The sequence below is a fragment of the Acanthochromis polyacanthus genome, chromosome 16, assembly GCF_021347895.1.
Source record: "Acanthochromis polyacanthus isolate Apoly-LR-REF ecotype Palm Island chromosome 16, KAUST_Apoly_ChrSc, whole genome shotgun sequence".
NCBI lineage: Eukaryota > Metazoa > Chordata > Actinopteri > Pomacentridae > Acanthochromis > Acanthochromis polyacanthus.
In genome coordinates this window covers 35,529,079-35,556,743 of record NC_067128.1, presented here as the reverse complement: position 1 = coordinate 35,556,743, position 27,665 = coordinate 35,529,079, and the positions used below count along the sequence as shown (strand labels likewise).

The 27,665-nt window shown below is 41.4% G+C and overlaps 3 protein-coding genes across 3 annotated transcripts in view; all 3 read left to right on the top strand.

Moving 5' to 3' along the window:
• The window catches only part of LOC110969995 (clathrin coat assembly protein AP180-like), a 190,244-nt gene that overhangs the window by 55,303 nt on the left and 107,276 nt on the right, over nt 1-27,665 (top strand). The window lies entirely within an intron of this gene.
• LOC127530386 (C-C chemokine receptor type 8-like) lies at nt 8,105-9,188 on the top strand. Its single transcript, XM_051937018.1, has one exon. It carries the CDS (start codon nt 8,105-8,107, stop codon nt 9,017-9,019), a length of 915 nt encoding a protein of 304 aa, XP_051792978.1. The 3' UTR covers nt 9,020-9,188.
• Nucleotides 20,269-21,320, top strand: LOC110972413 (leukotriene B4 receptor 1-like). Its single transcript, XM_022222797.2, has one exon. The coding sequence runs from the start codon at nt 20,269-20,271 to the stop codon at nt 21,181-21,183; it is 915 nt and encodes a 304-aa protein (XP_022078489.2). The 3' UTR covers nt 21,184-21,320.

The following is a 27,665-nucleotide window of genomic DNA, read 5'->3' as shown; positions in this document are numbered from 1 at the left end:
ACTCAAATTCCACTCCCCACTCTCATCGAATGTGACATGCTCCCAGATGACAAGTCAGAAATTCCCACACCGGAGATTGCCAAACATTATGCGCACCTCAAGCGAGTTGTGGACAAGATCCCAGCTCTAAACCCCCAAGCAACCATCTTAATCCTGCTCGGCCGAGACATACCACGGGTTCACAAGGTGGGTGGACAATGTAGTGGACCCCATGACGCACTTTATGCCCAGCGTCTCAATTTGGGCTGGGTCACTGTGGGGGAAGTCTGTCTCAGAAGAGCCCACAAACCAGATTGTGTCAATGTCTGTCGAACTAATGTGCTGAGTAATGGCCGTACGTCTCGGTTTGATCCTTACGCCAATAGCCTTCACATCACAGAGAAGTTTGGTACTTCACTGCTTCACCATCACTTTCCAAGGGTTAGTGAAACGAATGACCTGTTTGAAGAAAAGGACAGTCTGGGTGAAGGAGTCTTCCAGCGAACGCCACACGACGACAGGCCAACCATGTCTGTGGAAGACAAAGCCTTTCTGGAAATAATGGACCGGGAGGTCTCCATGGATGACACAAACAGTTGGGTGGCGCCACTACCCTTCAGAGATCCAAGGCGCAAACTCCCTAACAACAAAGCGCAAGCAGTTATGCATTTTTCAACATTACATCACATGCTAGAAAAAAGGCTTGACATGAATGAGCACATGGTCGCTTTCATGCAGAGGATCTTTGAGGCAGGTCATGCTGAAACGGCCCCGTCACTCAGTGAGGAACAAGAGTGTTGGTATTTACCAATATTTGGAGTTTACCATCCGTGTAAACCAGGCCAAGTGCGAGCCGTGTTTGACTCCAGCACCAGGCTCTACGGCGTCTCCCTGAACGACATCCTGTTGAGTGGTCCTGACCTGAATAATACACTCTTGGGGATTCTCACTCGCTTCCGTAAGGAACCTGTGGCGGTATGTTCATTTTGTCATGGCGTTTGCTTACATCCAGGTCTGCAGAAAGGTGAACCAGTCGGCATTTTTCAACAACCCCCAGACAAACAGACTGGTTACCAGCATCATTGTGACCTCTTTTGTCCTGTGGGTGCCATATCTCACTGTGAATGTGCTGGGTGTCATTGCCATTTCTGTATACAACAAGAGTTTATGGGAGTTTTTAGAACAAACCTGGGGAATTGTTGTAGCTGTAACATTTGTGAACAGCTGCCTGAATCCAGTCCTGTATGCATTTGCTTCTTACAAAATGCGTCAAACAACCACAACAAATAATGAAACTGCTGAAGATGAAGAGCTACAAGAATGATTTTACCAAGATCAAACCAACAGTTTCTGATCAACTATCTCTGCTTTGCCTGATTTTCTCCAATAATGTATAAATATTCTCAAAGATGTTTGTGAAAATTAAGCTTGATCTATCAAATACTCTCTGAGGTGAAATTTCCACAGATTGTTGCATAATTTCAGTGTATGTTTGAACAGCAATATTTCAGAAATGATTAAAAATAAAAGCCTGAAAGCCTTCCACTGTTATTTGTCATCATGTCATTGATTCAGAATCTGCAATATTGGACAAGAAGATCAATGATCTCTGATTATGGGTGAGCTGAAATGTGGAAATGGTAAAATCATGAAATTCATGAAGAGTTCCATCTTTGAGCTCAAAACACTGAAAATCTAGTAATAATACAGAAGATAACTAGTGATATCTTCTGAACCATATATAGCTTCAATTTCACAATAATACAAAACAGAATGTCAAAAAAAATTGTAAAATAAAACACTTGGCCACAGAAATGATATTAAAGTATTTTTGGTTGATCTTTAACAACTGATTGAGTAGTCTGACAGGTTGTAACTCTGAAACTAAAATATTGCTTGATAGTCTGATCCAAGTAGAACAGAGTTCTGCAGTTTCAAATTGGTTCTTCAAATAGAACCATAGTTGCATTCAAAAAAATATTTTCAGCTGCTTCGGACGGAGATGAAGATGAAATGTTTTAGGGAACTTAAAGAACTGAGAGGTTAGATCAGTTCAAAGATCTAATTTCTAATGAAAACTAATGATGTAGTTCTTTCTATTTCCACTGAGCTGTGGATGGTTTGGTGTGAAGAGGAAAAACATGTTTACCAAAGAAAGTTCATGAGAAACGCTGTGATGCTGATTATTTCTGAAGACAGTCTGGTTATGTTGGTGGACCTTTAATATAAGAAAGAACTGTCTTCTACGCACGTGTCTCTGGGTTTCAGCACATCTTGTGTGGAAAGTTTCGCAATTAACACCAGACATTGTGGTCCATTGCAGTTGGGACAGGATGTTGATCAAAGCAAGAGATAATAATTTTGGTTAATGAAGGAAGTGATGCATCTCCGGTCCTGACCGGAATAATACACTCTTGGGGATTCTCACTCGCTTCCGTAAGGAACCTGTGGCGGTAGCAGCAGATATAGAACAAATGTTCTACTGCTTCAAAGTCTGTCAGGAACACCGTAATTTCTTACGTTTCCTCTTGTTCGAGGATAATGACCCGGCCAAAAAGACCACAGAATACCGCATGACTGTACACGTATTTGGCAATAGCCCTTCTCCTGCTGTCACTATATACAGCTTGAGAAGGACTGCTCTACAAGGTCAGGAAGAACATGGCACAGAGGCAAAACAGTTCGTTCTCAGGAACTTTTATATCGATGACCGACTTACCTCTTTTCCCACGGATGATGACGCTATCCAAGTCCCGAAAAAGACCAAAGAAATGTTAGCTGACTCAAATATCCGACTGCACAAGATTGCCTCTAACCATGACACAGTGATGACATTTCCCTCTGAGAAACGTGGAAAGGGGCTGAAAGACCTAGAGTTGGGAGTGAATCCTTTACCCCTGCAGAGAAGCTTAGGTCTCAACTGGCACCTTCATATTTTTTTTAACTTCTGTGTCTCACGAGAGGAGAAGCCATTTACCCGTAGAGGTATTCGCTCCACAGTCAACAGCATATTCGATCCGCTGGGGTTTGTGGCTCCAATAACCATATAAGGCAAGGCTCTAGTCAGAGAACTATGTACTAAGCCTTGTGAATGGGATGCCCCAATGCCCGCTGAAAAAGAGACTCAGTGGAAGTCTTGGAGAGACTCACTCCCAGCACTTGAGCAACTTCCCATACCAAGGCCATATCTACCCATTTCCTTGCTCTCCACACAGCACAGGGAACTATGTGTCTTCTCTGACGCATCCACCATGGCTATCTCAGCGGTGGCCTATCTCAGAGCAGTTGACGATAAAGGGCACAGTCACGTAGGATTCTGCATGGGGAAATCCAAATTAGCACCACGTCACATCCATTCTGTGCCCCGGCTGGAGCTTTGTGCAGCCGTGCTGGCTGTTGAGTTAGCCGACATGTTAATAGCTTCTGAAGCGCTGCTTGGTTCACACAGATTCCAACGCTTTTCCAGCTGGAAGCTACTTACTGATTTTTGTTGTCATTTCCTCCTTTTCTTTTCCTTCGAACATTGCTGCCATCACTTCAGTCATACACTCTTATTATTTCTCCATCAGAGAATGGCTTCTTATGTTTGGCCAACACCCACGACACTCTGAGTGAGCACTCCGTTGCAATTTGTTGTTGTGTCATAGATTTAACAATAACCTTGCTTGACTCTTGATATGACTGCTTCAACCTGTTAATTTCTCACCTTCTCAGTTCTGATTTAGGAGGAAACTTCTCTTCAAAAGAGCTGTGCTCTTTAACATAATGGCGTTTCACATTTTCACTTTTTATCAGAGCAACCGTCTTTAAGCATATTTAGCACATAGGTTTGGTACTTGCAGGGGGTAAAATGGACGCATATTTGTCAGTCCATTCCTCATTGAAACGGCGATTTTCATTGTCCACTTTTCTTCTCTTGGTCAACTTTGAGCATGCCATTTTGTTAGATTCGGTCTTCTACTGGTGGCATGTAAACAGAGTGCAAAGTGCCGGGTACGACTCGTGTTTTACACTGCTGCGGTCCGTCCAGTCTAGCTAGCAGCATGCACGCTCTCTCAGCCAATCAGCACATCGTTGTCATAGAGATGACAGCCCATAATATCCTGTCACCCAGGCAACAGCCAATCAGCGCTGTCTCCCGAAGCACACACTTTCTCTCACACACATGCACACACACACACACAGCACAGAGCGCATGCAGTGATTGGATACAACAGAAGCGGGAACATGAGAGCTATTTGACGAAAAATGAAACAGAATTTAGCGATAGAATAGCAGCGCATAGCGATAGATCGGCGATTAATGCAAATAATATATGTTAAAAAAAAGACTTTTTTTCGTTTTTTTTTGTTGAAAAGTGCCATTTGCCCTGGGTCCACAGTGAGGTGTGCCGCCGTCCGGTCGTGGACCGCGGTCCGCTAATTGAGGACCCCGGCTCTACAGGAAAGAGTTTTCTTTTCACTGAAGCACAGGTGTTTAACAAACCTGTTAAGTGCATGTGTTCCCTTCTTTCTTGAATCTGTTTGCTTATGCAAAATGAAATGCAATTAATATATATTAAAAATGAACGTATCTTAATTGTGATTAATTGAAATTAATCCACATCAGATCTGTGATAAATCTGATTAAAATTTTTAACTGTTTCACAGCACTAATTTGAACTAAACAAGAACTTAACCAATGCAGGAAAGGAAAACCTAACAGGGGGGGAAACTAAACCAAATCTATCATAAAATAAGCCACACAACAAAATCTACAAAACACACAGCTAAACTAAAAAAACAAACAGGAATAAACTGTTTTTTTTTTTTTTTAGTTTAGCTGTGTGTGTTTAGCTGTGTTGCTGCCCCCGCGACCCGGCCCCGGATAAGCGGAGGAAAATGGATGGAAATGGATGGATGGAATAAACTGAACCAGGCAACAAAACAGAGTACTTACAAAAGCAGGGAAACTAAGCTGAAAGTTAAGTGGGCGACCCATGTACAGGAGCTGGTCCCCGACGCAGCGGTCTGGGTTCGATTCCCGCTCACTGCCCTTTGCTGCATGTCTTCCCCCCACACTTCTCCCTGATTTCCTGTCTGTCTCCATTGCACCTGTCTAATAAAGGCAAAAAAAACATGAACAGAATCAAACTCAAACAGCATAAATGTTCTCACTGCAGGTTGGCATTCAGAAAAATCAGCTCCCTGAGCTTGGATGGGCTGATAGCATTTCTTCTTTTGGTAAGTACAGGCATGTCATTGGGAAATTACCAAATAAGTGAATCCTTGGAAGCGAGGGAGCGGAGTGACCGGGGGGGTAAGAAACTTTTGAAATTTAAAGGCTGAAATGATGCATTCTAGTGAACTCTGACACCTAGAATTCTTTAAACATGAAGGCTTAAAAAAATGTCTGTATGGGACCTTCGAGGCACCCCCCAAAAACAGCACAAAGTCATGTTAATGTGATGAAACCAAATATTTATACTGGATTCAAATTTGAATGAGCCACATGAAGTCATCACTATGTGTGCTTTCCGATCGACCATGGGAGTGAGCCTCTTCTGTTGAGGAACTTGTGGGGCAATACCACTGGGTTGTTGCACGTACACACTACTGATCCCGTATGTTAGGGTGACCATACGTCTTCTTTTGCCCGGACATGTCCTCTTTTGAGAGGCTGTCCGGCCTGTCCGGCCGGTGTTTATAAAGTCCTTCAAATGTCCGGGTTTTTGAACTGAAATTTTTTCGCGCACGAGCTGGAAGTGTGTCCTCTTTTCAGAGAAACAGAATATGGTCAGCCTACTGTATGTTTGGTCCTGTTGTCGCGTCTCTTCCCTCCGTCGGGGGAAAAAATTGCTGGGCATTTGGTGGTTAGAGCGCTTTTTGTACAATTTCCTGGCATGATTTTTCGTTTTCATGTGGTCTATCAGCGCTTGGCATCCTATGTCGCTGTATTTTGTCTCATCGTCGCACACCATGCACCTCGCTTTCCCAGCTACATTTAACTTTCGATAATGCTCTCCAATCGTTTTTTCCAACTCGTGCTTTTGGTGTGTAAGCTTCATGGATTTCGCCAACCACTCCCAATTCCACTTGACGCGACACCCATCGTCCACTTCCCTTGCTCTATTCTCCTCTTTCCTGTCAATAATTCTAGCCGTATTCCTCTTTCTCCCTGTCCTCCTTCTTCCCGCGACCACACAAACTGCCTTCCACTCTCGTAAAGTGGTAGTTCTCGGGTTACCGAATTTGAACACGATGTACGTGAAAGTAAACATTGCAAGCCAGCGCACTGCTGACAACTACGTGCGATCCAACCCGATACCCCTTACACCCCATATTTTTTTTCTCATCGAATTTGGGCGATTCACGTTGGGTCTCAGCATTGATACCTCGATACGCGAATTTTCGCGGATCCGCGACCAAATAACATGCCTGTAAGTATCTGCCCTGTTTCTGAGAAGATTCTCTCAGATGAACAGAAGTCATCTCCCCTCCATCAGTTGGAGAAGACTGAAGCCTCGGCCTACCTCCAGCTCAGTGGGTCATCTGCTGGTTGGATGAGGGGTTCCTCTAGATATGATCTCACCTCCATCACAGCATCTCCTGCAGCTCTTCCATCAAAGAGGCTCCACACAGCAGAAGTTTGAGGTTCCTCCTCCACTTGGTCCTCTAATGGTGGAGGTGTCAGGCTGCTGCCGCCGCTCTGATTCTCTGAAGTGTCTCATCAATGGCTCTGTTGTCACTGAAGGACTCTGCTGTTCAAATGTTTGGACACTATTCATGGTTTCCACACAGTTTCCAAAACTCCTGCACTCTTTTTGCAAAAGACTGAAAACGTTTTCTGCTCATTTGAACACACTTTTTCATTCATAGCACACATTTTTCAAAAAGTGAACACTAGGGAGCAGAAGTGGGACACTGTTCCAACACTGCTGTCACAATTAACACAACAAGTCAAAACTGAAAACACTTTTGGCAATGAGCTGCACACTATAAAACCTGCTGGGAGTCAGAGTCAGCTGTTCAGAATGTAATCTGTTGTTGAGGTCAGCAGATGGTCGGGATGGTGCATAAAGTCAATAGTTTCAGGTTTATTGTGGTTTACTTTACATGGTGTGTATATGTTGTTTGTCTCTTCAGTGACATGTCTATACTGGAACAATACAAGCAGTCAGAAATGTTCTGAGAAAACTGTAAGAAATCTAACGCATAATTCTGCTTCACAAGTGCTGGTAAAATTATAGAAAGTGAACATGACTGACTTTTTCTGTGTTTTGTGTGTGTTTTGACCTGTCGTGTCTTAATGGTGACAGCAGTGTTGGAACAGTGCCCCACTTCTGCTCCCTAGTGTTCACTTTTTGAAAAATGTGTGCTATGAGTGAAAAAGTGTGTTCAAATGAGCAGAAAACGTTTTCAGTCTTTTGCAAAAAGAGTGCAGGAGTTTTGGAAACTGTGTGGAAACCATGAATAGTGTCCAAACATTTGAGAGCAGAGTCCTGTTTTTGAGAAATGTGTGCAGTGAACGGAGTTTAAGGTCCGAAAAACTAACTTACTCTTGTTTTACAGAGAGTCTTTTTATTTTTGTAAATTCTTGACACGTGTCATGCACATTTGTGAGTTTACATGCACGTGCTTGATAATATTCATATCGGTGCAAGTGAAGTATTTAACTTTGGCCTAAACAGATTCTCATGGCATCTTTCTTTCTTTCTTTCTGTTTATTTGAAAAAGGACAGCGTGCAGTTACCTTAAAAAGATGGCTGCACCAGATTTAGCATCATGCTAATTTCCATCTGTAGTCCTTGAAATAAATATGAGCTAAATTTCTCTGCCCTCTCGAGCAGTGTGTGCCTGTTCTTCTACATGTACAGTTATTTTTCATACTTAATGCATGTTTAGTTTTGACTTCCATGGTGTTGTGATGACACGGTATTTTTGCTGTGTCTGAAACAGAATTACATGACACAGCGTGATGCAGCAATGATGAAGACGTGTGACATTCAAGTTGTATCATTATTACCATTTGTCATCTGGTCCTCTTTGATTGAATCAAAAGATGACACTCCCCTTCCCCTTCACTGATCACATACTTGTATCAGCATCACTTCCTCAGCACACAACATTATCAGCTACCCTGCAGCATGGAGCAGCTCAACTCCACTATGGTGGAATTTAACACGCCCTCATCTTCTCCTGAATACCAACCTGATGTGGTCTCTGCAGTGCTGCTGTCCATCTGCTTCCTGCTGGGAGTTCCTGGAAACATCGCTGTGCTTCTTCTCAGACCCAACTTTCAGCATCTGTCCAGCCTGAGCCAGAGTTTGATGCTGAATCTGGCTTTTTCAGACCTGCTCTGCCTGCTGACCCTCCCACTGTGGATTTACATGTTTCTCTACACCTGGACCTTCGGCCTGGAAGTCTGCAAGGTGGTCATTTACCTTGAATACTGTATCGTTTATGGCAGCCAGCTGACTGTGACGATGCTGGCCGTCCAGCGCTACCTGCTGGTTGTGCGAAGGAAGAAGTTCCTACATCTTGGAGGGAAGAGGCTGCTGGTTCTGCTCTGGCTGGTTGCAGCGCTGCTGTCCATCCCTGCTTTAGTGTTTCAGGAGCTGAGCACGGATGAGAACTGGTCAGAATGTGTGCGTCTCTCCTCCTCTGATGCCCAGAGGATGGCTTCACTGCTGACTGAATCTGTGGTAGGATTCATTTCACTTTTTGTCATGGCGTTTGCTTACATCCAGGTCTGCAGAAAGGTGAACCAGGCGGAATTTTTCAACAACCCCCAGACAAACAGACTGGTTACCAGCATCATTGTGACCTCTTTTGTCCTGTGGGTGCCATATCTCACTGTGAATGTGCTGGGTGTCATTGCCATTTCTGTAGAAAACAAGAGCTTGTGGGAGTTTTTAGAACAAACCTGGGGAATTGTTGCAGCTGTAACATTTGTGAACAGCTGCCTGAATCCACTCCTGTATGCATTTGCTTCTTACAAAATGCATCAAACAACCACAACAAATAATGAAACTGCTGAAGATGAAGAGCCACAAGAATGATATCACCAAGATCAAACCAACAGTTTCTGCTCAACTATCTCTGCTTTGCCTGGTTTTCCTTCTTGAATAATGTATAAATGTTTCCAAAGATGTTTGTGAAATTTAAGCTTGATGGATCAAATACTTTCTGGAGTGAAATTTCCACAGATTGTTGCATCATTTCAGTGAATGTTTGAACAGCAATATCTCAGAAACTATTAAAGATAAAAGCCTGAAAGCCTTCCACTGTTATTTGTCATCATGTCATTGATTCAGAATCTGCAATATTGGACAAGAAGATCAATGATCTCTGATTATGGGTGAGCTGAAATGTGGAAAGTGAAATTCTGAAAGTCATGAAGTGTTCCATCTTTGAACTCAAAGTATGACAAAAATTAATGACAGTACAGAAGATAACTAGTGATATTTTTGAACCACATATAGCTTCAATTCGCAAAAAATCCAAAACAGAATGAAAAAAATAAACATTGTAATGTGACATACTTGGTCACAAAAATGAAAAGAAAGCATTTTTTTTCAAATGGTTCTTCAAATATAAGTATGAAAGTTATTTTCAGCTTATTTGGATTTGGATGAAGATGAAACATTTCAGTGAGCCTAAAATAACTCAGAGGTTATATCTGTAAAAATATCTAATTTCTCATGAAACCTAGTAATGTGGGTCTTTCTACTTACACACGTGGACAAAATTGTTGGTACCCCTCATTTAAAGAAGGAAAAACCCACAATTCTCACTGAAATCACTTGAAACTCACAAAAGTAACAATAAATAAAAATGTATTGAAAATTAAATAATCAAAATCAGCCATCACTTTTGAATTGTTGATTAACATAATTATTTAAAAAAACAAACTAATGAAATAGGGCTGGACAAAAATGATGGTACCCATAACTTAATATTTTGTTGCACAACCTTTTGAGGCAATCACTGCAATTAAACGATTTCTGTATTTGTCAATGAGCGTTCTGCAGCTGTCAACAGGTATTTTGGCCCACTCCTCATGAGCAAACAGCTCCAGTTGTCTCAGGTTTGATGGGTGTCTTCTCCAAATGGCATGTTTCAGCTCCTTCCACATATGTTCAATGGGATTCAGATCTGGGCTCATAGAAGGCCACTTTAGAATAGTCCAACGCTTTTCTCTCAGCCATTCTTGGGTGTTTTTGGCTGTGTGTTTTGGATCGTTGTCCTGTTGGAAGACCCATGACCTGCGACTGAGACCAAGCTTTCTGACACTAGGCAGCACATTTCTCTCCAGAATGCCTTGATAGTCTTCAGATTTCATCGTACCTTGCACACTTTCAAGACACCCTGTGCCAGATGCAGCAAAGCAGCCCCAAAACATTACTGAGCCTCCTCCATGTTTCACCGTAGGGACAGTGTTCTTTTCTTCGTATGCTTGGTTTTTGAGTCTATGAACATAGAGTTGATGTGCCTTACCAAAAAGCTCCAGTTTGGTCTCATTTGTCCAAAGGACATTCTCCCAGAAGCTTTGTGGCTTGTCAACATGCATTTTTGCAAATTCCAGTCTGGCTTTTTTATGAGTTTTTTTCAGCAGTGGTGTCCTCCTTGGTCGTCTCCCATGAAGTCCACTTTGGCTCAAACAACGACGAATGGTGCGATCTGACACTGATGTACCTTGGCCTTGGAGTTCACCTTTAATTTCTTTGGAGGTTGCTCTGGGCTCTTTGGATACAATTCCAACGATCCGTCTCTTCAATTTGTCATCAATTTTCCTCTTGCGGCCACGTCCAGGGAGGTTGGCTACTGTCCCGTGGGTCTTGAACTTCTGAATAATATGAGCCACTGTTGTCACAGGAACTTCAAGCTGTTTAGAGATGGTCTCATAGCCTTTACCTTTAAGATGTTTGTCTATAATTTTTTTTCGGATGTCCTGGGACAATTCTCTCCTTCGCTTTCTGTTGTCCATGTTCAGTGTGGTACACACCTTTTCACCAAACAGCAGGGTGACTACTTGTCTCCCTTTAAATAGGCAGACTGACTGATTATGAGTTTGGAAACACCTGTGATGTCAATTAAATGACACACCTGAGTTAATCATGTCACTCTGGTCAAATAGTTTTCAATCTTTTATAGAGGTACCATCATTTTTGTCCAGGCCTGTTTCATTAGTTTGTTTTTTTAAATAATTATGTTAATCAACAATTCAAAAGTAATGGCTGTTTTTGATTATTTAATTTTCAATAAATTTTTATTTATTGTTACTTTTGTGAGTTTCAAGTGATTTCAGTGAGAATTGTGAGTTTTTCCTTCTTTAACTGAGGGGTACCAACAATTTTGTCCACGTGTGTATGTTGACCTGCAGAGGGTTTGTGGTTTTCTGATAAGGCTTGAGGTTGAGCAACATCTGCTCTGAACTCATCGGAGTGCTGAGTTTGTTGAAAATGAATCAGACAAAGATTAAAATGATCAAAACCAACAGTAAAAACATCTGTCCTCCTGCCCAAAATCATTTCCAAACGGACTTTTCTGACTTTTATGTACATAATTTTCATAAACCACTTTTCCTCCCATATAAGGTTTTTCAGTAAACCTGTTGCTATTAATTCCACTGAATGAAGCAGCGACAGCAGAAACCCTGCATGAATCACGTTGCCATGGAAACCCACATGCGTTCGGTTGCTGATGCAAATAAAACTCAAAACAGATGCTGTTATGCTTGGTTCAAATTTGCTGCCCACTGGATAACTGAAAATGTTACCTGGAGACGTCTGGCTAGTTTTCTGTTCAAACAGCAAACAGCATCAGTGGACTACCTTTACATTTAGACTGACTGTCAGAGCTGCTTACGATGTCTGGTTCACTGGTTTGGATGAACAAACTAACATCTACATGCTGCAGTTTTGAGGCAAAATCTGGTTTGATCTCAGAATTTATTTGAGCATCAGAGAGGATAATTCCTTGGTAAATGGTCTGTATTTATATAGCGCTTTACTATACCTGCAAGGTACCCAAAGCGCTTTACAGAATACGTCACATTCACCCACTGATGGCGGAAGCTGCCATGCAAGGCGCTAACCACGACCCCATCAGGAGCAATTAGGGGTTAGGTGTCTTGCTCAGCATGACATGAGCTCGACGGGCCGAGGATCGAACCGGCAACCCTCCAGTTACAAGACAGCCACTCTACCCACTGAGCTATGCCGCCCCTCCTTCACCTCAACAACACATCAGTTGATTTGGTTTAGAAACTAAGATCACCATATGTGAAGTCCAGCAGAAACAATCAGTGACTGAATATGATGACTATACACACACACATATTTGAAGAGTTTATTTGCAAAAACAGATAACTCCATTTATATATATATATATATATATATATATATATATATATATATATATATATATATATAGCTTGCTTGCTTGAGATAATATCAATCAAACTGAAGTTGAATGGATTTGACTCAGTAGAAAATACATGATAAAATAGAGAAAAAATAATCATTAATCATTGTTATTATCTGAACAATAAAAAATAAGTTTTCTAAAAAGTTACATAAATGGAGTTATCCGTTTTTGCAAATAAACCTTTCATTTATTGTTTGCACTCTTTTGCCATTTTCATTTTTAAAAGCATTTTATTGAATTTCTTTTGTCCATGTTGTACAATTTATTACACAATCCGTTGACAGCATGATGCCACTGAATAGAGAATTTAAAAATGTAAACAGGGTTATTCACACATCTTTCAGCAGAACACAATCCAAGGAGTAGCATCTCACAATGTTTCTGATTGCAGAAATCCCGAAAACACACAAAATTCTCCCCAAAAATCTGCAAAAACTCCACGTTCTATACACCAAAATCATCTGTAATCTAAGGGACACAGGAATTATTGAGTGGACTTGTCTGAAACGGGTTCAACGAACAAGTTTTTTCAAGCATACAGCAAAGGGTGTTCTGTCCAGCTCGGTGCAGCAGCCGTCACACTTTTGCAGACGATTAACCCCTCTATATCTGTATATATCACCAGAGATCCATCACATCCTGCATTAGCCTCAATTACAACCTCTTGCTTTGATCAACATCCTGTCCCAATCACAAAGGACAAAACTGTATAGCGCTAATTTGAACACTTTCAAAACAGGATGTGCTGCAAACCCACAGATACATGCGTAGAGGACAGTTCAGTCTTACATTAAAGGTTCATCCGTATATCTAGACCAGGGGTCGGCAACCCGCGGCTCTTTCAGCCCTCTGTTGTGGCTCCCTGTAACTTTGGAAAATAAATTGTTCTAGCTTTCAGGCACGTTTCAATGCATTTTAATAAAGAGAGTTTTATTATGAAATTACCGCTCTTATTTTGATGTGTCACTCCACCGGATGTGCTGCTGGGGTTTTTTCCCCCGGGACATGAGAGCGCTAAGTAGATGCAGAGAAGATGGAGAAGCAACGTCTGTAGTTTCACATCGTTTTGTACTCAAGAATGGCAAGCCTGTATATTAAAGCTCCACTCCAAGAAAGACACGTCTTGTCTTTGAGTCAAAAGTACTCATGATAGGGTAATACACGTTACTCGCAAGAACATGACTCGATGTCCAGGCAGCAGGTCAGAGAGTCAGAGGAGTGTCGTCTTGGAAAATAGGGCAGCGACTCTTGAAAAAGTTATTGGATGGGCTGATAGCTTAAGATAAATAGATAAACAGAGTTTACAAGTTAAATAGACATTCGCAAAATATTGATTTCCAGCTAGCATTACATAACATATGAGGTCCAGGAGCAAAAATGACATTAACCAAGTAAGATAAATATTAGTGGAAGGACACAATTTAAAAAATGAATCTAATTAGAGGCTTTGTAATTAATTAATCACGACTGATTAACAAGGGCATAGAGGTAAAAAGTGATATATGCAGTGTTGTCTTCATTTTAAATGCCAAAAGGATTTTGTGGCTCCCGGTGTTTTCTTTTCTGTGGGAAACGGGTCGAAATGGCTCTTTGAGTGTTAAAGGTTGCCGACCCCTGATCGAGACCTTCCTCAGAAATAATCAGCATCACAGCGTTTGTTAATCGGGTTTTTCCTCTTCACAATAAAAGGCGCTTTTTTTATGTGACGTGACTCTTCTTCAGCTCAAAATTGACCAATCGTAGAATGCCTGCTTCATTCAGACAAACAGGTTGTCAAAACCGAGAGCTCAGAAAGAAAAAAAGCTTTAGTATCGTTGAAAGTGTTGAAGAAATTTCACTCTTCGTCATTTGATGTTTGTTATAGTGTGGTGTTTATTGGTGTTCCGGCATACGGTGGGCTTACCAACACCGAGTGTGAGTTCGTGAAGGTGAGCCGACCTAGAACCCAATTTATAGTGACGGTCAGAAAGTAGGGAGGAGGCTGTATGTAAACACAAGGGTCAGTAGTGGTTAATTTCCATATGGTTGTTAATCAGTAACAGAGTCAGACAGCAAAGAAACATCGGTAGCTGAATCAAGAGGTCTGGCAGACAACAAAGGCTAAGAAACAGAGAGTCTGGTAGACAGTAATAAATGACTAAATCAAAAAAAGTTGTGGATAATCATGGGAAATGGAATGAAGGAGTGATACGAGACACTATCTCTGGTAAAAGGTGTACTGTTTTCTTCATCAAAAGCCGCAAATGATGATCTGTTGATGCTGTAAGTTAATATACATATTTATAGCTCGTAAACTTCACATATTTAAACATGATACTGAAAAAACTGCATACAGGTCTGACACACATACGATAACAAGAGCAATCCGAGATTTCTGACCTCCGCCAAGGGAAGATGATACGAAGTTGGAAAATCTAAATCTGGATCCAGAATCCAGATCCTTAACCGGATCAACACAAAATTTGAATGGAGTCTTCCCTGGGCCAAGATCCACCTCTGGTGAAAATTTCATGAAGATCCGACAAGTAGTTTCCGAGAAATCCTGTCCACAGACACGCACACAGACAGACAAATAAATAAACGGACCCGATCGCATAACCTCCTTGGCGGAGGTAATAATGAAACTGTGATGGCTCCTGTGTATGTGTCTAATAGAGGATCTAATGATATCTGTTCTCTCTGAGGTGCTGGGATTGTCTATGTGAAATCATTCATATGTGGAGCACGTGGGCCCGCTGCTCCACTTCCACTACAGATGCTGGCTTCCAGTTAACTGTCGTCACTCTCTGCTCCCGTTGCCAGAGCCATATGCACAATTTTTTCAGTTTTCTTTGTTAGTGCACCCTTCAACACCTCGCACCACATCATTTTCACACACTACTGATATTACAGACAAGCCACACTCCATACCTGCAGTTATTCTTTGTTCGTCTTACTTTCATTTGTAATAAATTATTTGGTTGTTTTCGAAAACGGACTCCTTACGTCCTTTTGTCATGGCCATTGAGGCAGGTTTTGACAAACACATCAGTTCGGTTTTTGTTAAATTAATGTTATTGACTGAATATTCTCTGTAATAAATAGCAACAGATTGATCAGTTTTCCGATCTGCTTTCACTTAGCTGTAATACCAGAAGTGGAAAACAAACCGGGCAGCAAATTAGAAACAAACTAAAAACTATTTTCTGTTGGTTGTTGTGTTGGTTGTTTTTCTATTAACAAATAAATGCATGGAAACATGATTCACACTTTAATGGTCAATTTATCAAAATACTTCAAACAACTAAAGGTCCGACTTTGTAGATGTCACGAACAGACATTTTAGGAAATCTGTACAATGAGAAAACTGTTGCAACTTTAAGGTCTGTTCTGTGAATATAAAGCTGGCAGTTAGCTAGATTAGCACAAATTTATCAACATTCTTCACATCATGATGCTTCCACCACCATGCTTCACAGAACGGATGGTGTGTTTGTGATCATGTTCAGTGTTCAACACTCTGGTCTCTATTGTGTCCATTTGGCTCTCTCTTTTTTTTTTTTTTTACCATTTCAGCTGTGTTAATGCAAATGGAATTAAATTTCCCTAGGGTCTGGATTCTTATCAGATCTTTTAATTTTCAACTTTAGCTCTTTAAATATATCAAAAAATATACTGTATTCTTACAATTGTAACGCATGGCTCTATCGTGGCCATTTTTGGCCAATTGAAACCCATTCAAACTACATTTTTTCATTCCTTGTTATTCACAGTATTAAATCATACAAGTTAGGTAAAACAGATTTAATTCCTAACTCAACACTTCAAAATTGTAGTTTTTAATATTTTCTACTAGATTGTGTCATTTGTCTATTTTTGGTCAAAGGAACAATTTCATGTAATATTTTTCGTTTCCAATAGGGGGCATATGATGGCTTACGGCCCTCCAATGGAGTAAATGAATGACACAATTTTGACATAGGTGTGATCTTAAGGATGTCAGATAATGAAAATTGTGTCTGTGTATGAAATTGCAGCACAAAAATGTATTTGAAAGAGAGCGAAATCAATGGTTGCATCTTAGATCCAGCTTGCAGTGAATTTCTGCTGATGCAGGTTATTGAGCGTTGAGTGTCCCAGGCAAACGTGACTTTGATGCACATGTTGAAAGCACCTGTAACTTTGTTCTTTTCATAGAAAATGCCACACAGAACTACACAATAGCCCTTACACACTCAAATATCTACTTTCCAAAAAAAATAAAAATCACAGGACACCTTGCAGAGGTCAAAGATGCAGCTACAGGAAATGAAAACAAACTCCGACATTGTTTATGAATCTGTCCTGGACTTTATGTAAGTGCAGTCAGTGCTAATGCTAGAGTAGCCTAACAGCTTCCAAATCACTTCTTCTCTGGCAAGATGGTCATATTCACTGCTTCAAGCACATGACTCTGTGGTGTGATCAGAGAGCAAAGATGGGGAGAAATCCTCTGCACTTGAAGAGACACTTTCTACCCACAATGAGGACACATCCTGTCCTAAAGATGAGGACACATCCTGTCCTAAAGATGAGGACACATCCTGTCCTAAAGATGAGGACACATCCTCTCCTAAAGATGAGGACACATCCTGTCCTAAAGATGAGGACACATCCTGTCCTAAAGATGAGGACACATCCTCTCCTAAAGATGAGGACACATCCTCTCCTGTGTGTGTCGATGAGCAGTTTGTTGCATTCAAAGGTCGCTGTGGATTTCGCCAATAAATGCCCAACAAGCAGTGGGAGGTCCCTCACAAGTACAGCGTTAAAATGTGGGTCACCTGTGATATGGCAACCTCATATGTCTGGAGGATGCAGATTTACATGGGAAAACCCCGTGGTAGTTCCCAGGAAGTCAACCAGGCAATGAAGGCTACACTCCAACTGACAGAGGGGCTCCAAGGACATACTGTCACTTCTTACAACTTCTTCATTTCGTTCGTCTTGTCAGAGGAACTCCTCAGAAGAAAACTGGCTCTGGTTGGCACAATCAGGAGAAACAAACCAGAGCTACCTCCCCAGCTCCTCCAGCTGTGGAAGGTAGATTCTGTCATCGGTCTTTGCTTCACCAAAACTACCATGGTGGTGTCCTACATGTCCAAGGAAGGGTAGAATGTGCTTCTTTTCAGCACAAAGCACAGGGAACCATCAGTCAGCAACAGGGAAAAGAGGAAGCCTGCAGCAATCCTGGACTACAGTAGGTGCAAGGGCAGTATGGATAATCTAGACAAGATTGTTGGTACCTACAGTTGTCAGACAGGAAAACCAGCCGCTGGCCACTAGCTGTCTTCTAAAAACTCCTGGATATCTCGGTATACAATGCCTTTGTCCTGTGGAAATCAGTCCGTCCTGAGTGGGAGTCCTCGAAAGCTTACCAATGCAGAGTGTTCCTGGAAGAGCTGGGGCACATGCTGGTGTCCCCAGAAACTGCAAGATGGCCTTGTCCTCCACAGGGCGTGACCCACAGGCCACCAGCAAAATGAGAAGATGTGAACTGTGCACCTTCAGAAGAAGAACAGCATCCACTTGCTCCAGCTGTAGAAAGTGTCTGCAAAGACCACTCTATTGTGGTTTGCACATCCTGCTGCAGTTGAGCATGCACACACACATGCATGCATGCATGTACGTACACACACACACACTCACTGAAACACACTATTTAACGTTCACACATTCCCTGCTTTAGTTCTCTTGTTCTCTATCAAAGTCCATGCTGTTGTTCAAAGTAAACAAGTCCTGTGCTTTATTTCTCAAATCAAATTTAAAGGGTTAAAATTCTGAAGCTGAATGAAATTTTGGATTTTATGGTTCAGAACTGATTCTAATTTTAAAACTTAACTGTTCAAAGTAGAAAATAATGTTAATATGTGGTATTTTTTTACAGCATTTTGTAAAAACGGGGTGGCCATTTTTGGCCATGAACATGCTGAGTGGGAGTTTTTGTTCTTTTTTTGTCACTGCACAAAAAAATCAATGATGCATAAAAAACATTGATACTCCTAATTATTGACAAACATTTAGCTTCAATTATGATTGGAAAATTAACCAGGCAGCATGTATTATTTTTATTAAAAAAAAGTGATTTTGTGCTTTTCTCCCTTTATAAATCATTAGCATTATGTTTGATTTCAGGCATTTAAAGGGTTAAAATTCTGAATTTGAATGAAATTTTGGTTTTCATGGATAGAACTGATGCAAATTTAAAAAATCAAGTTGGTGAAAGTGGAAAAATATTTTAATATATAGTAATTTTAAAGCATTTTGAGAAGCAAACGGGGTGGCCATTTTTGGCCATGAACAAGCTGAGTGTGAGATTTTTGGTTTTTTGGTCACTGCACAAAAAATTTATGATGCAAAAAATCATTGACACTGTTCATTATTGACATACATTTAGCTGCAATGATGGTTAAAAAACAAAATCAGGTAGCATGTATTGTTTGGTTAAAAAATGTGATTTTAAGCGTTTCTCCCCTTTTAGATCATTGGCATTATGTGATCTAAAAGGCATTTAACGGGTTAAAATTCTGAATTTGAATGAAATTTTGGTTTTCAGGATAAGAAATGATGCAAATTTGAAAAATTAAGCTGTTGAAAGTAGAATTTTTTATTTTTTTTTAAAATTAATTTTAAAGCATTTTGAGAATGCAAACGGGTGGCCATTTTTGGCCATGAACACGCCGAGTGTGAGTTTTATGTAATTTGCTCTCTGCTCAAAAATAATGCATCATAATCAGTGTTGCTGTTAATCAATTACATATCTCAGACTGTGCGATTAATAATATACGAAAAACCGGTGGCACTGAAAATATATATAATGTTTGAGGTTGTTTTTCAACAAGCGCATTATACAAACAACCTGGCATTTAAAGGGTTAAAAAAAATTAAAGTAAATGAATACTTTATATGTATGATAAGAATTGATGTTAATTAAAAGCTTTATGCCGTAAAAGTAGCAAAAAATCTAAAAAAAATCTAAAACATTACAGACTCAGTTTGTTGGTGGCCAAAAATGGCCACCAACAAACTGAATGGATGTTGTTTTTGAACAAAGCCAGAGGGTTAATGTCCACCAAATCTAGTGTCTCGTCTGATGGACTAAAAGCTCCATCCTGGTCTCCTCCGACCAAAGAACCTTCTTCCAGGTGTCTTCAGAGTCTCCACATGTCTTCTGGTGAACTCTAGCCCAGATTTAATTTGAGATTTTTTCCATCAGAATCTTTCTCTTTGTCTCCATAAAGCTTTGACTGGTGAAGAACAGACAACAGTTGTTGGATGAACAGTATGAAGTTGGAACTCCTTCAGAGGAGTCATAGGAGTCTTGGTGGCCTCCCTCACTAGACTTCCAGCACTAACTGGCTGCACCTGTGCTGAATCAGGTGAGTCTTTTTAAAGGAGGTAAATACTAATGCTAATACTTGTTTTACATTTGAAATAACAGACATTACTTGTAGAAAACTGTTGTAATTCAAACAGTCTTTTTTTGTAAATTTTTGGCATGTGTCATGCACATTTGTGAGTTTACATGTATGTACATGACACTATTCATACATGTGCAAGTGACGTATTTAACTTTGGGCTAAACAGCTTCTCATAGAAACTACATGCCATCTACATGTTCAGTCATTGCTCATATTTTATGCATGTTTAGTTTTGACTTCCATGGTGTTGTTGTGACACTATATTTATGTGATGTATAAAACAGACCTACATGACACAGCGTGATGCAGTGATGATAAAAACGTGACGTTCAAGTAGTATCAGTGTCACCATCATCTGTTCCTCCCCTTCCCCCTCTCTGACTACATACTTGTACCAACATCACTTCCTCAGTGCACAACATTATCAGCTACCCTGCAGAATGGAGGAACTCAACTTCACAGTGGTGGAATCTAACACGTCCTCTTCTTCTCCTGAATACCAACCTGATGTGGTTCCTGCAGTGCTGCTGTCCATCTGCTTCCTGCTGGGAGTTCCTGGAAACATCACTGTGGTTCTTCTCAGACCCAACTTTCAGCATCTGTCCAGCCTGAGCCAGAGTTTGATGCTGAATCTGGCTTTTTCAGACCTGCTCTGTCTGCTGACCCTCCCAGTATGGATTTACAGTTTGCTCTACAGTTGGACCTTCGGCCTGGAAGCCTGCAAGCTGATGGTGTACCTAATGTACTTCAGCGTTTCTGGGAGCCAGCTGACTGTGACGATGCTGGCCGTCCAGCGCTACCTGCTGGTTGTGCGCCTGAAGAAGTTCCTACATCTTGGAAGGAAGAGGCTGCTGGTTCTGCTCTGGCTGGTTGCAGCGCTGCTGTCCATCCCTGCTTTAGTGGTTCCACAGCATTTCAAATATCAGAACTGGTCAGAATGTTTGCGTGTCTACACCCCTGATGCCCAGAGGATGGCTGAACTGCTGGCAGAAATCCTGTTAGGAATAATTTCCCTTTTTGCCGTGGCGTTTGCTTACATCCAAGTCCGCAGAAAGGTGAACCAGTCGGCATTTTTCAACAACCCCCAGACAAACAGACTGGTTACCAGCATCATTGTGACCTTTTTTGTCCTGTGGGTGCCGTATCACACCGTGAATATGCTGGGTGTCATTGCCATTTCTCTGAACAACGAGAGCATGTTGAAGTTTTGCACAGACGCCTGGAACATTGTTGCAGCTGTAACATTTGTGAACAGCAGCCTGAATCCACTCCTGTATGCATTTGCTTCTTACAAAATGCACCAAACACCCACAACAAATAATGCAGCTGCTGAAGATGAAGAGCTACAAGAATAATATCACCAAGATCAAACCAACAGTTTCTTATCAACCATCTCTGCTTTGCCTGATTTTCTTTCTTGAATAATGTAAAAATATTTCCAAAGATGTTTGTGAATTTTAAGCTTGATGGATCAAATACTTTCTGAGGTGAAATTTCCACAGATTGTTGCATCATTTCAGTGAATGTTTGAACAGCAATATCTCAGAAACTATTGAAGATAAAAGCCTGAAAGCCTTCCACTGTTATTTGTCATCATGTCATTGATTCAGAATCTGTAATATTGGACAAGAAGATCAATGATCTCTGATTATGGGTGAGCTGAAATGTGGAAAAAGTGAAGTCATGAAAGTCATGAAGAGTTCCATCTTTGAACTCAAAATACAGAAAAAACTAAAGAATGCAGAAGTTGACTAGTGATATTTTCTGAACCATATATAGCTTCAATTTCACAATAAAACAGAATGTAAAATAAAAATTTGTAAAATGAAATACTTAGCCACAGTTATGAAAATAAAATAATTTTTGTTGAACAACTGATTGAGCAGTCTGACAGGTTGTAACTCTAAAACTAAAATACTGATCAATAGTCGGACCCAAGTAATACAGAGTTCTGCAGTTTCAAAATGGTTCTTCAAATTTAAATATAATCTCATTAATAAAAATAAAAAAATCAGCTTCTTTGGACGAAGATGAAGGGGAAACGCTTCAGGGAACCTAAAAGAGGAACTGAGAGGTTATATAAGTTCAAAGATCTAATTTCTAATGAAAACTAATGATGTAGGTTTTTCTGTTTAAGCTGTGGTTGATTTGGTGTGAAGAGGAAAAACCCGGTTAATGAAGAAAGTACACAAGAAACGCTGTGATGCTGATTATTTCTGAAGAAAATCTTCATATACTGGTGAACCTTTAATATAAGACTGAACTGTCCTCTACGCATGTATCTGTGGGTTTCCATCACATTCTGTGTGGACATTTTTGCAATTAGAACCAGACAGTTGTGGTCCATAGTATTTTGGACAGGATGTTTATCAAAGCAAGAGACACTAACTCTGGTTAATGCAGGATGTGATGGATCTCTCCTGATACACACAGATATAGAGGGGTTAATCGTCTGCAGAATTGTGACGGCTGCTGCACCAAGCTGGACAGAATACCTTTTGTTATACGCTTGAGAGAAATGGCTGGTCTAACCTAGCCTAGCCACGCTAGACCCAGCTCTTAAGACACAAGGGTCTAGGCACGCTCGACAGGGAGGGAGGCGGGCTAAAAGGTTGTCTATCAAATCACCCTGCAGCAATTGGGTAGGTATACAACCAATCAACGAATAGGCTGACAAAGTTCCTAGAGCGCCGGATTGTGGCTAAGTCCCATTAGCTTCCCAACCAGCAGAGCCAACTGGTATATTAAGGATTTGCCATATCCCGTCGGCATAAGTCCAAATACGTCTTTCTTCTCAATGAAACACTTCAGTGCCGTCCTTTGTTTATCTTTCAAGTTGAATTTTAGCTTCAAATCTTTAAGGGCTGTGGCCAAAGCTGAGTCCAAAGATAACTGTTTATTGTGCACCGGTTGTTTCTGTCAGAATCGTCGCGCCTCTGTCGTCACTTAGTTACGCCCGCCTTCTGACTCTACACTTCATGGTGATTGGTCCGGCCAGTTTTAGGAGAATCCAACCTCAAGCCTTATGGAGGGTAACTAGACCCACCCTGGCAGAGAATTAAATTCTTTGCCGTGGGTTGTCTAGCGCGGCTAGGCTAGGTCTAACCTGTTTCAGGCAGTTAATTGATAATTTTGTGTGTCTTAGGTTGTAGCTGAGCAGTTGCATGTTTCTAAAAGATGCATGAAGAACCCTGTTTGCACTTGTTTTACATTTGAATTAACAGACATTACTTGTAGAAAACTGTTGTGACTCTGATACAAAAGAGTTCTCTATTTGTTAATTTTTTACGTGTCATGCACATTTGTGAGTTCATATGTCTGTGCAAGGGAAGTATTCAACTTTGTCGTCACATTCTTACTGCCCCCATCACCAGCCTTCCTCCTCACCCCTGGACATGTCACACCTTACCCATACCCCTCCCCGCATCCTTATTGACTCTTCCTTTCATCCAGTGACAGAGTTTCAACAGTCTTTGAGGGAGCGGTGGGAATTGTGACTAAATGCTTGAATCAGTGTGTCTCCACCGTCTGTAGGTGAGAGACTTTCACACACACTTACAAATGAAAAATTACATTAAATTAAAAGAAAAAATAAACAACTTTGACAAAAGGTACTTTGGGCATCAAGAGGCAAAAGGGCAGGCGCTCCAGATCCCTCCACCCCTCTCTGCACGTGTCTGTGAAAGAGTGTAGGTGTGGAAATAACGTTATAAAAATACAACCAGAGTCACTGAAGAGAAGGTAGTTCTACAGAGAATCTCACGGTCTGTAGGACCTTTGATCTCTTTAGTCTGCAAGTTAGTTAATTTAAACGCAAGACACTCAGTAAGAACTAACAGAAAATAAAACTTGAGTAATTAGAGTGTCTGAAATATCAGTCCGAAAATAAGAACTGACAGTCTTTTAGACTTTCACACACACACTTACAAAAAACAAAAATTAATTAAATACCAGTGACAGTCTGAAATATATCAATCAAAAAATAAGAACTGACAGTCTTTTAACCATAAAGTTTCAACAAGTTAGAAAAAAACATAGTTTAAACAACATGCTACAGTCTCTATGAATATGGGTTGCTACAATTCAACCAGTTATATTGAAAGGCATGTTTCTGCATGGTGTTTAGAATTTGTGCTCCGTGTGCTCCTTTTAACTCTGAGCACCTGCCCCTCCAAAGGCCTCTGGACAGTCCTGCTCCTTCAACAGAAATGCTGGAGATGGGAGCAGTAAGGATGCGGTGCCTGGAGATGCGTACCTTTTGTTGAAATTTCCCAGGTCTCCCTGAAACAACTCATCAAGCAAAACAAGCCTCACCTACAGACGGTGGAGACACACTGATTCAAGCATTTAGTCACAATTCCCACCTCTCCCTCAAAGACTGTTGAAACTGTCATTGGATGAAAGGAAGAGTCAATAAGGATGCGGGGAGGGGTATGGGTAAGGTGTGACACGCCCCAAGAGTGAGGAGGAAAGCTGGAGATGGGGGCAGTAAGGATGTGACGCCTGGAGATTGCTCCCACTGATGGGAGAGACTCGCTGAACTGCAGCTTTGTTCACATGGACTCATCTGGTCTGGTTAGGGGTGTGGGGAGAGAGCGGTGAGTGTGGGGGGTTTCCCAGGGGCAAACACCTGTGGGGGGCAGGACTTGTTGCCATGACAACGACCTGTCAAAATTTTACAAGAAGTGGTTTCTTACATCTTTTATTTCTGAAAGATTTTGCTTCATTTCATCTGCAGATTCATTGATTGAATTCTCAGTAAAGCTTGTATCATTCTTCCACTGAAGTGTCTCCTGATATTTTCTTCATCCACATCAGCATCTTTTCTTTGTGTTCTGTCCAGCTTCAATGGATTCTAACCTGGCAATAGCCAGATTAATAATTGTGTAGGACTTGATAGTACTCCACAATATCAATCTGGGACCGCTCCATGTAAATCCGTTCGGAGGAAAGAGGCACGGATTGGACAATGCAACAGTATGTCCCGCCTCTGACAGGTTTGTTTTTAGCCAATCGTGGGATCTTCACAACGAGCGGAGCCAATTGGTAGATTAAACTCTTACCAAAACCCGTAGGTAAAAAAAGCACAAACATCTTTACCATCCAGAAATGCACAGAGAGCCTCTCGTTGTTCTTCCTTCAAAGAAGCGATACGAGATTCAGCTAAAACTGACTTAATAGCAGCATCTACACGATCGTTGTCCTCCGTTGCCGTGTTTGTTTTGATCTACTGGCGCTTGGTGTCGTCTTCACACTCGGATATCCCGCCCCACACACGAATACTGCTGCGTGATTGGCCCGAACCAACTTGGCTCTGTACGAACAGTGAATGCGGGAGCGGAGCAAGATGGTTTCTTGAGAGATTTGTGAACTCACAAATATCGCGAGAAATCAACTTGCTGGCAAGGTTAAATGGATTCATGATTTCACAGAACCGACATAAAACGTTCGGTGAACCAGGGGATAAGAGATCTTCCTCTGAGGGCTTTTTCCTGGGATAGTTCTGTTGCATTGGTGTAGTCCACATGATATGCAGGTATACACTATATACCCACTAGAAAAGGTCCCAAATTTCTGTATAACTGCTTACAAATGCGTAAAAGATACCCATCAGTATGTTTTTTGACTTAACGTTCACTTTCCAATTCACAAATTTGCCTTCTCTGCGTAAGGAAGTGGGCTCTTTTTGACCATATTAGCTTCTGTCAGGCGTGATGTGAATCCTACTGAGGAAGCAGAGAAGCTGTATGGTGGGAAAAAATAAAAAGATATGGCTTAGAACAGGGGTCACTAAATAGACCACGGTCTCGATCCAGACCCAGACGTCGTCTTGTACGGGTCTAAATTTGACGGGTCGCTTCCATTTTATCATCACAGTTTTTCCAGTATTTACGGCATTGGAGGATCACCTCAGGAAACATACAGACCAATCATTTACGAGTTCAGCCATACTCAGCCAATGAAGTCTGTGCATTGCAGCCACTAAACATCACAGCTTTGCCTTCAAAAACACAGCTGTGAGGTGAGAAACAGAGAGGAGTGATGGAAGTTGGGCTCTTTTCAGAGAGTTGGTTACTTTAACACGCCTTCCAAAGAAGAGTTGCTCTTTCAGCTCCCAAACGGATCCTAATTTAATATTTGTAGCCTCATGTTTTAACCAAACTTGGCAAACATCAATGATTTGTGTATTGGTAAACCACTTCGCATTCCGTGTTTTTATGAGAACCCAGGCTCAGGCACAGATAATGGTAGACAGGTGGTAATTAGGAAAAAGGTCTTTAAACAAGAACTAAACCAATACAGTAAAGGAAAAACCCAACACTGGAAAATCTAAACCAAATCTAATACTAAAATAAGCCACACTACAAAATCTACAAAACTCACAGCTAAACTAAAAAACCAAAATGGAATAAACTGAACGAGGCAACAAAACAGAGTACTTACAAAAGCAGAGAAACTAAGCTGAAGGGGCAGAGAAGCTGGAGATGAGAGCAGAAGTGGAGCTGGTGGTAGACAAAGCAGGAGGAAGAACAAAGTCTAAATGTGTGGGGTAGGGTCTGTGGTCCATCAGAGGGACTGAAAGGCTGAATCCCAAACCGCCCCCTACACACTCCCCCTCCACTACCGAGTGTCACTCCAAAAGAAGTCACACTCGCAGCTGTGGAGGGCACCTATGATTGAAGGGGGAGGGTATAAATACGATCGTCAGGAATGGGACGCCCTGTCGCCTCACCAGAAAATGGAAGACATCATCGCCATGGTAACACAAAGACGCCTACTGTCATGGCTGTAGCGCTGTGGCACAGGTTGCAACTAACAAGGATCGCTGCTGCTTCCAGAAGACGAAAGCATCCCACTTTTTTTCACTCACGTTTTCCAATCCTATTATCTGGCATTTCAAATCCAACAAATGAATAAATGAATAAATGAATTCTGTCAGTTGTGTTCAAATTTTAAGGTGTCAGGGGGTGCACAATTAAATCAAACGTCAGCAGAGAAGAAGATTTGTTTCTTTTGTTTTATCTTTTTACACCACTCTTTTTGTGATGTTCTGTCAGTGTGAAAATGCGTGGGAGAAATAAAGGACGCATGTGGAACTTACATCAATATGTTTGTTTCCTCCTCCATTTCAACGTTGCACTTCCTGAAAAAGTTGTCCAGAGTGAGCATCGATGCAGACTCGCTATTTAAGGGCTGAACAGTCCACTCCCCCTCCGCACTACGCGGTTTGGGACGGCCCTTAATATGGAGGACCCTCCCCGGGAACGCGTAAACAGAGGGGTAGTGTGTAGGGATAGTGTGTAGGGGGCGGTTTGGGATTCAGCCAAAGAAACAGGCTCATAAAGTGTGCAGGTGAGGTGGTGGACAGGTGAGCTGATTACTGCAATGTGTGTCACCTGCAGGAATCAGGCAGGTGAAGCAGAAAGAGAGAGAGAGAGACAGAGATGAGAGAGAGAGACAATAGACAGACAGAGGGACAGACAGATGAAGAGGAACAATGGAGAAAGAAGGAAAAAGAGGGAGAACAGGAGCTGGAGCAGGGATCACAACAACCTGCCTCATTGTGTGCATTTGTTCTGTTACATACACAAGCATTCTTACTTTAGTTTCATATTTTACACCAGAATTACAACTGTAATATCCAACATTTAAATCACCAGCAGCACAGAAAGCAAAATGCAACCAGAAAATCTGCTCAGGATCAACTCGAGGAACACGACCAAGAGCTCCAGGTATCGACTCGACCTCCAGACTCCCTGAATCTCAGTCTGGTTGAACACCTTTAGAGTCCATAGAGCTGTTTTGGAAACTTTTATTACATAATACTGGGCAGGTG

Excerpts from the sequence above, each read along its gene's own strand:
- LOC127530386 (XM_051937018.1), top strand. The coding sequence starts at position 8,105 with ATGGAGCAGCTCAACTCCACTATGGTGGAATTTAACACGCCCTCATCT.
- LOC110972413 (XM_022222797.2), top strand. The coding sequence starts at position 20,269 with ATGGAGGAACTCAACTTCACAGTGGTGGAATCTAACACGTCCTCTTCT.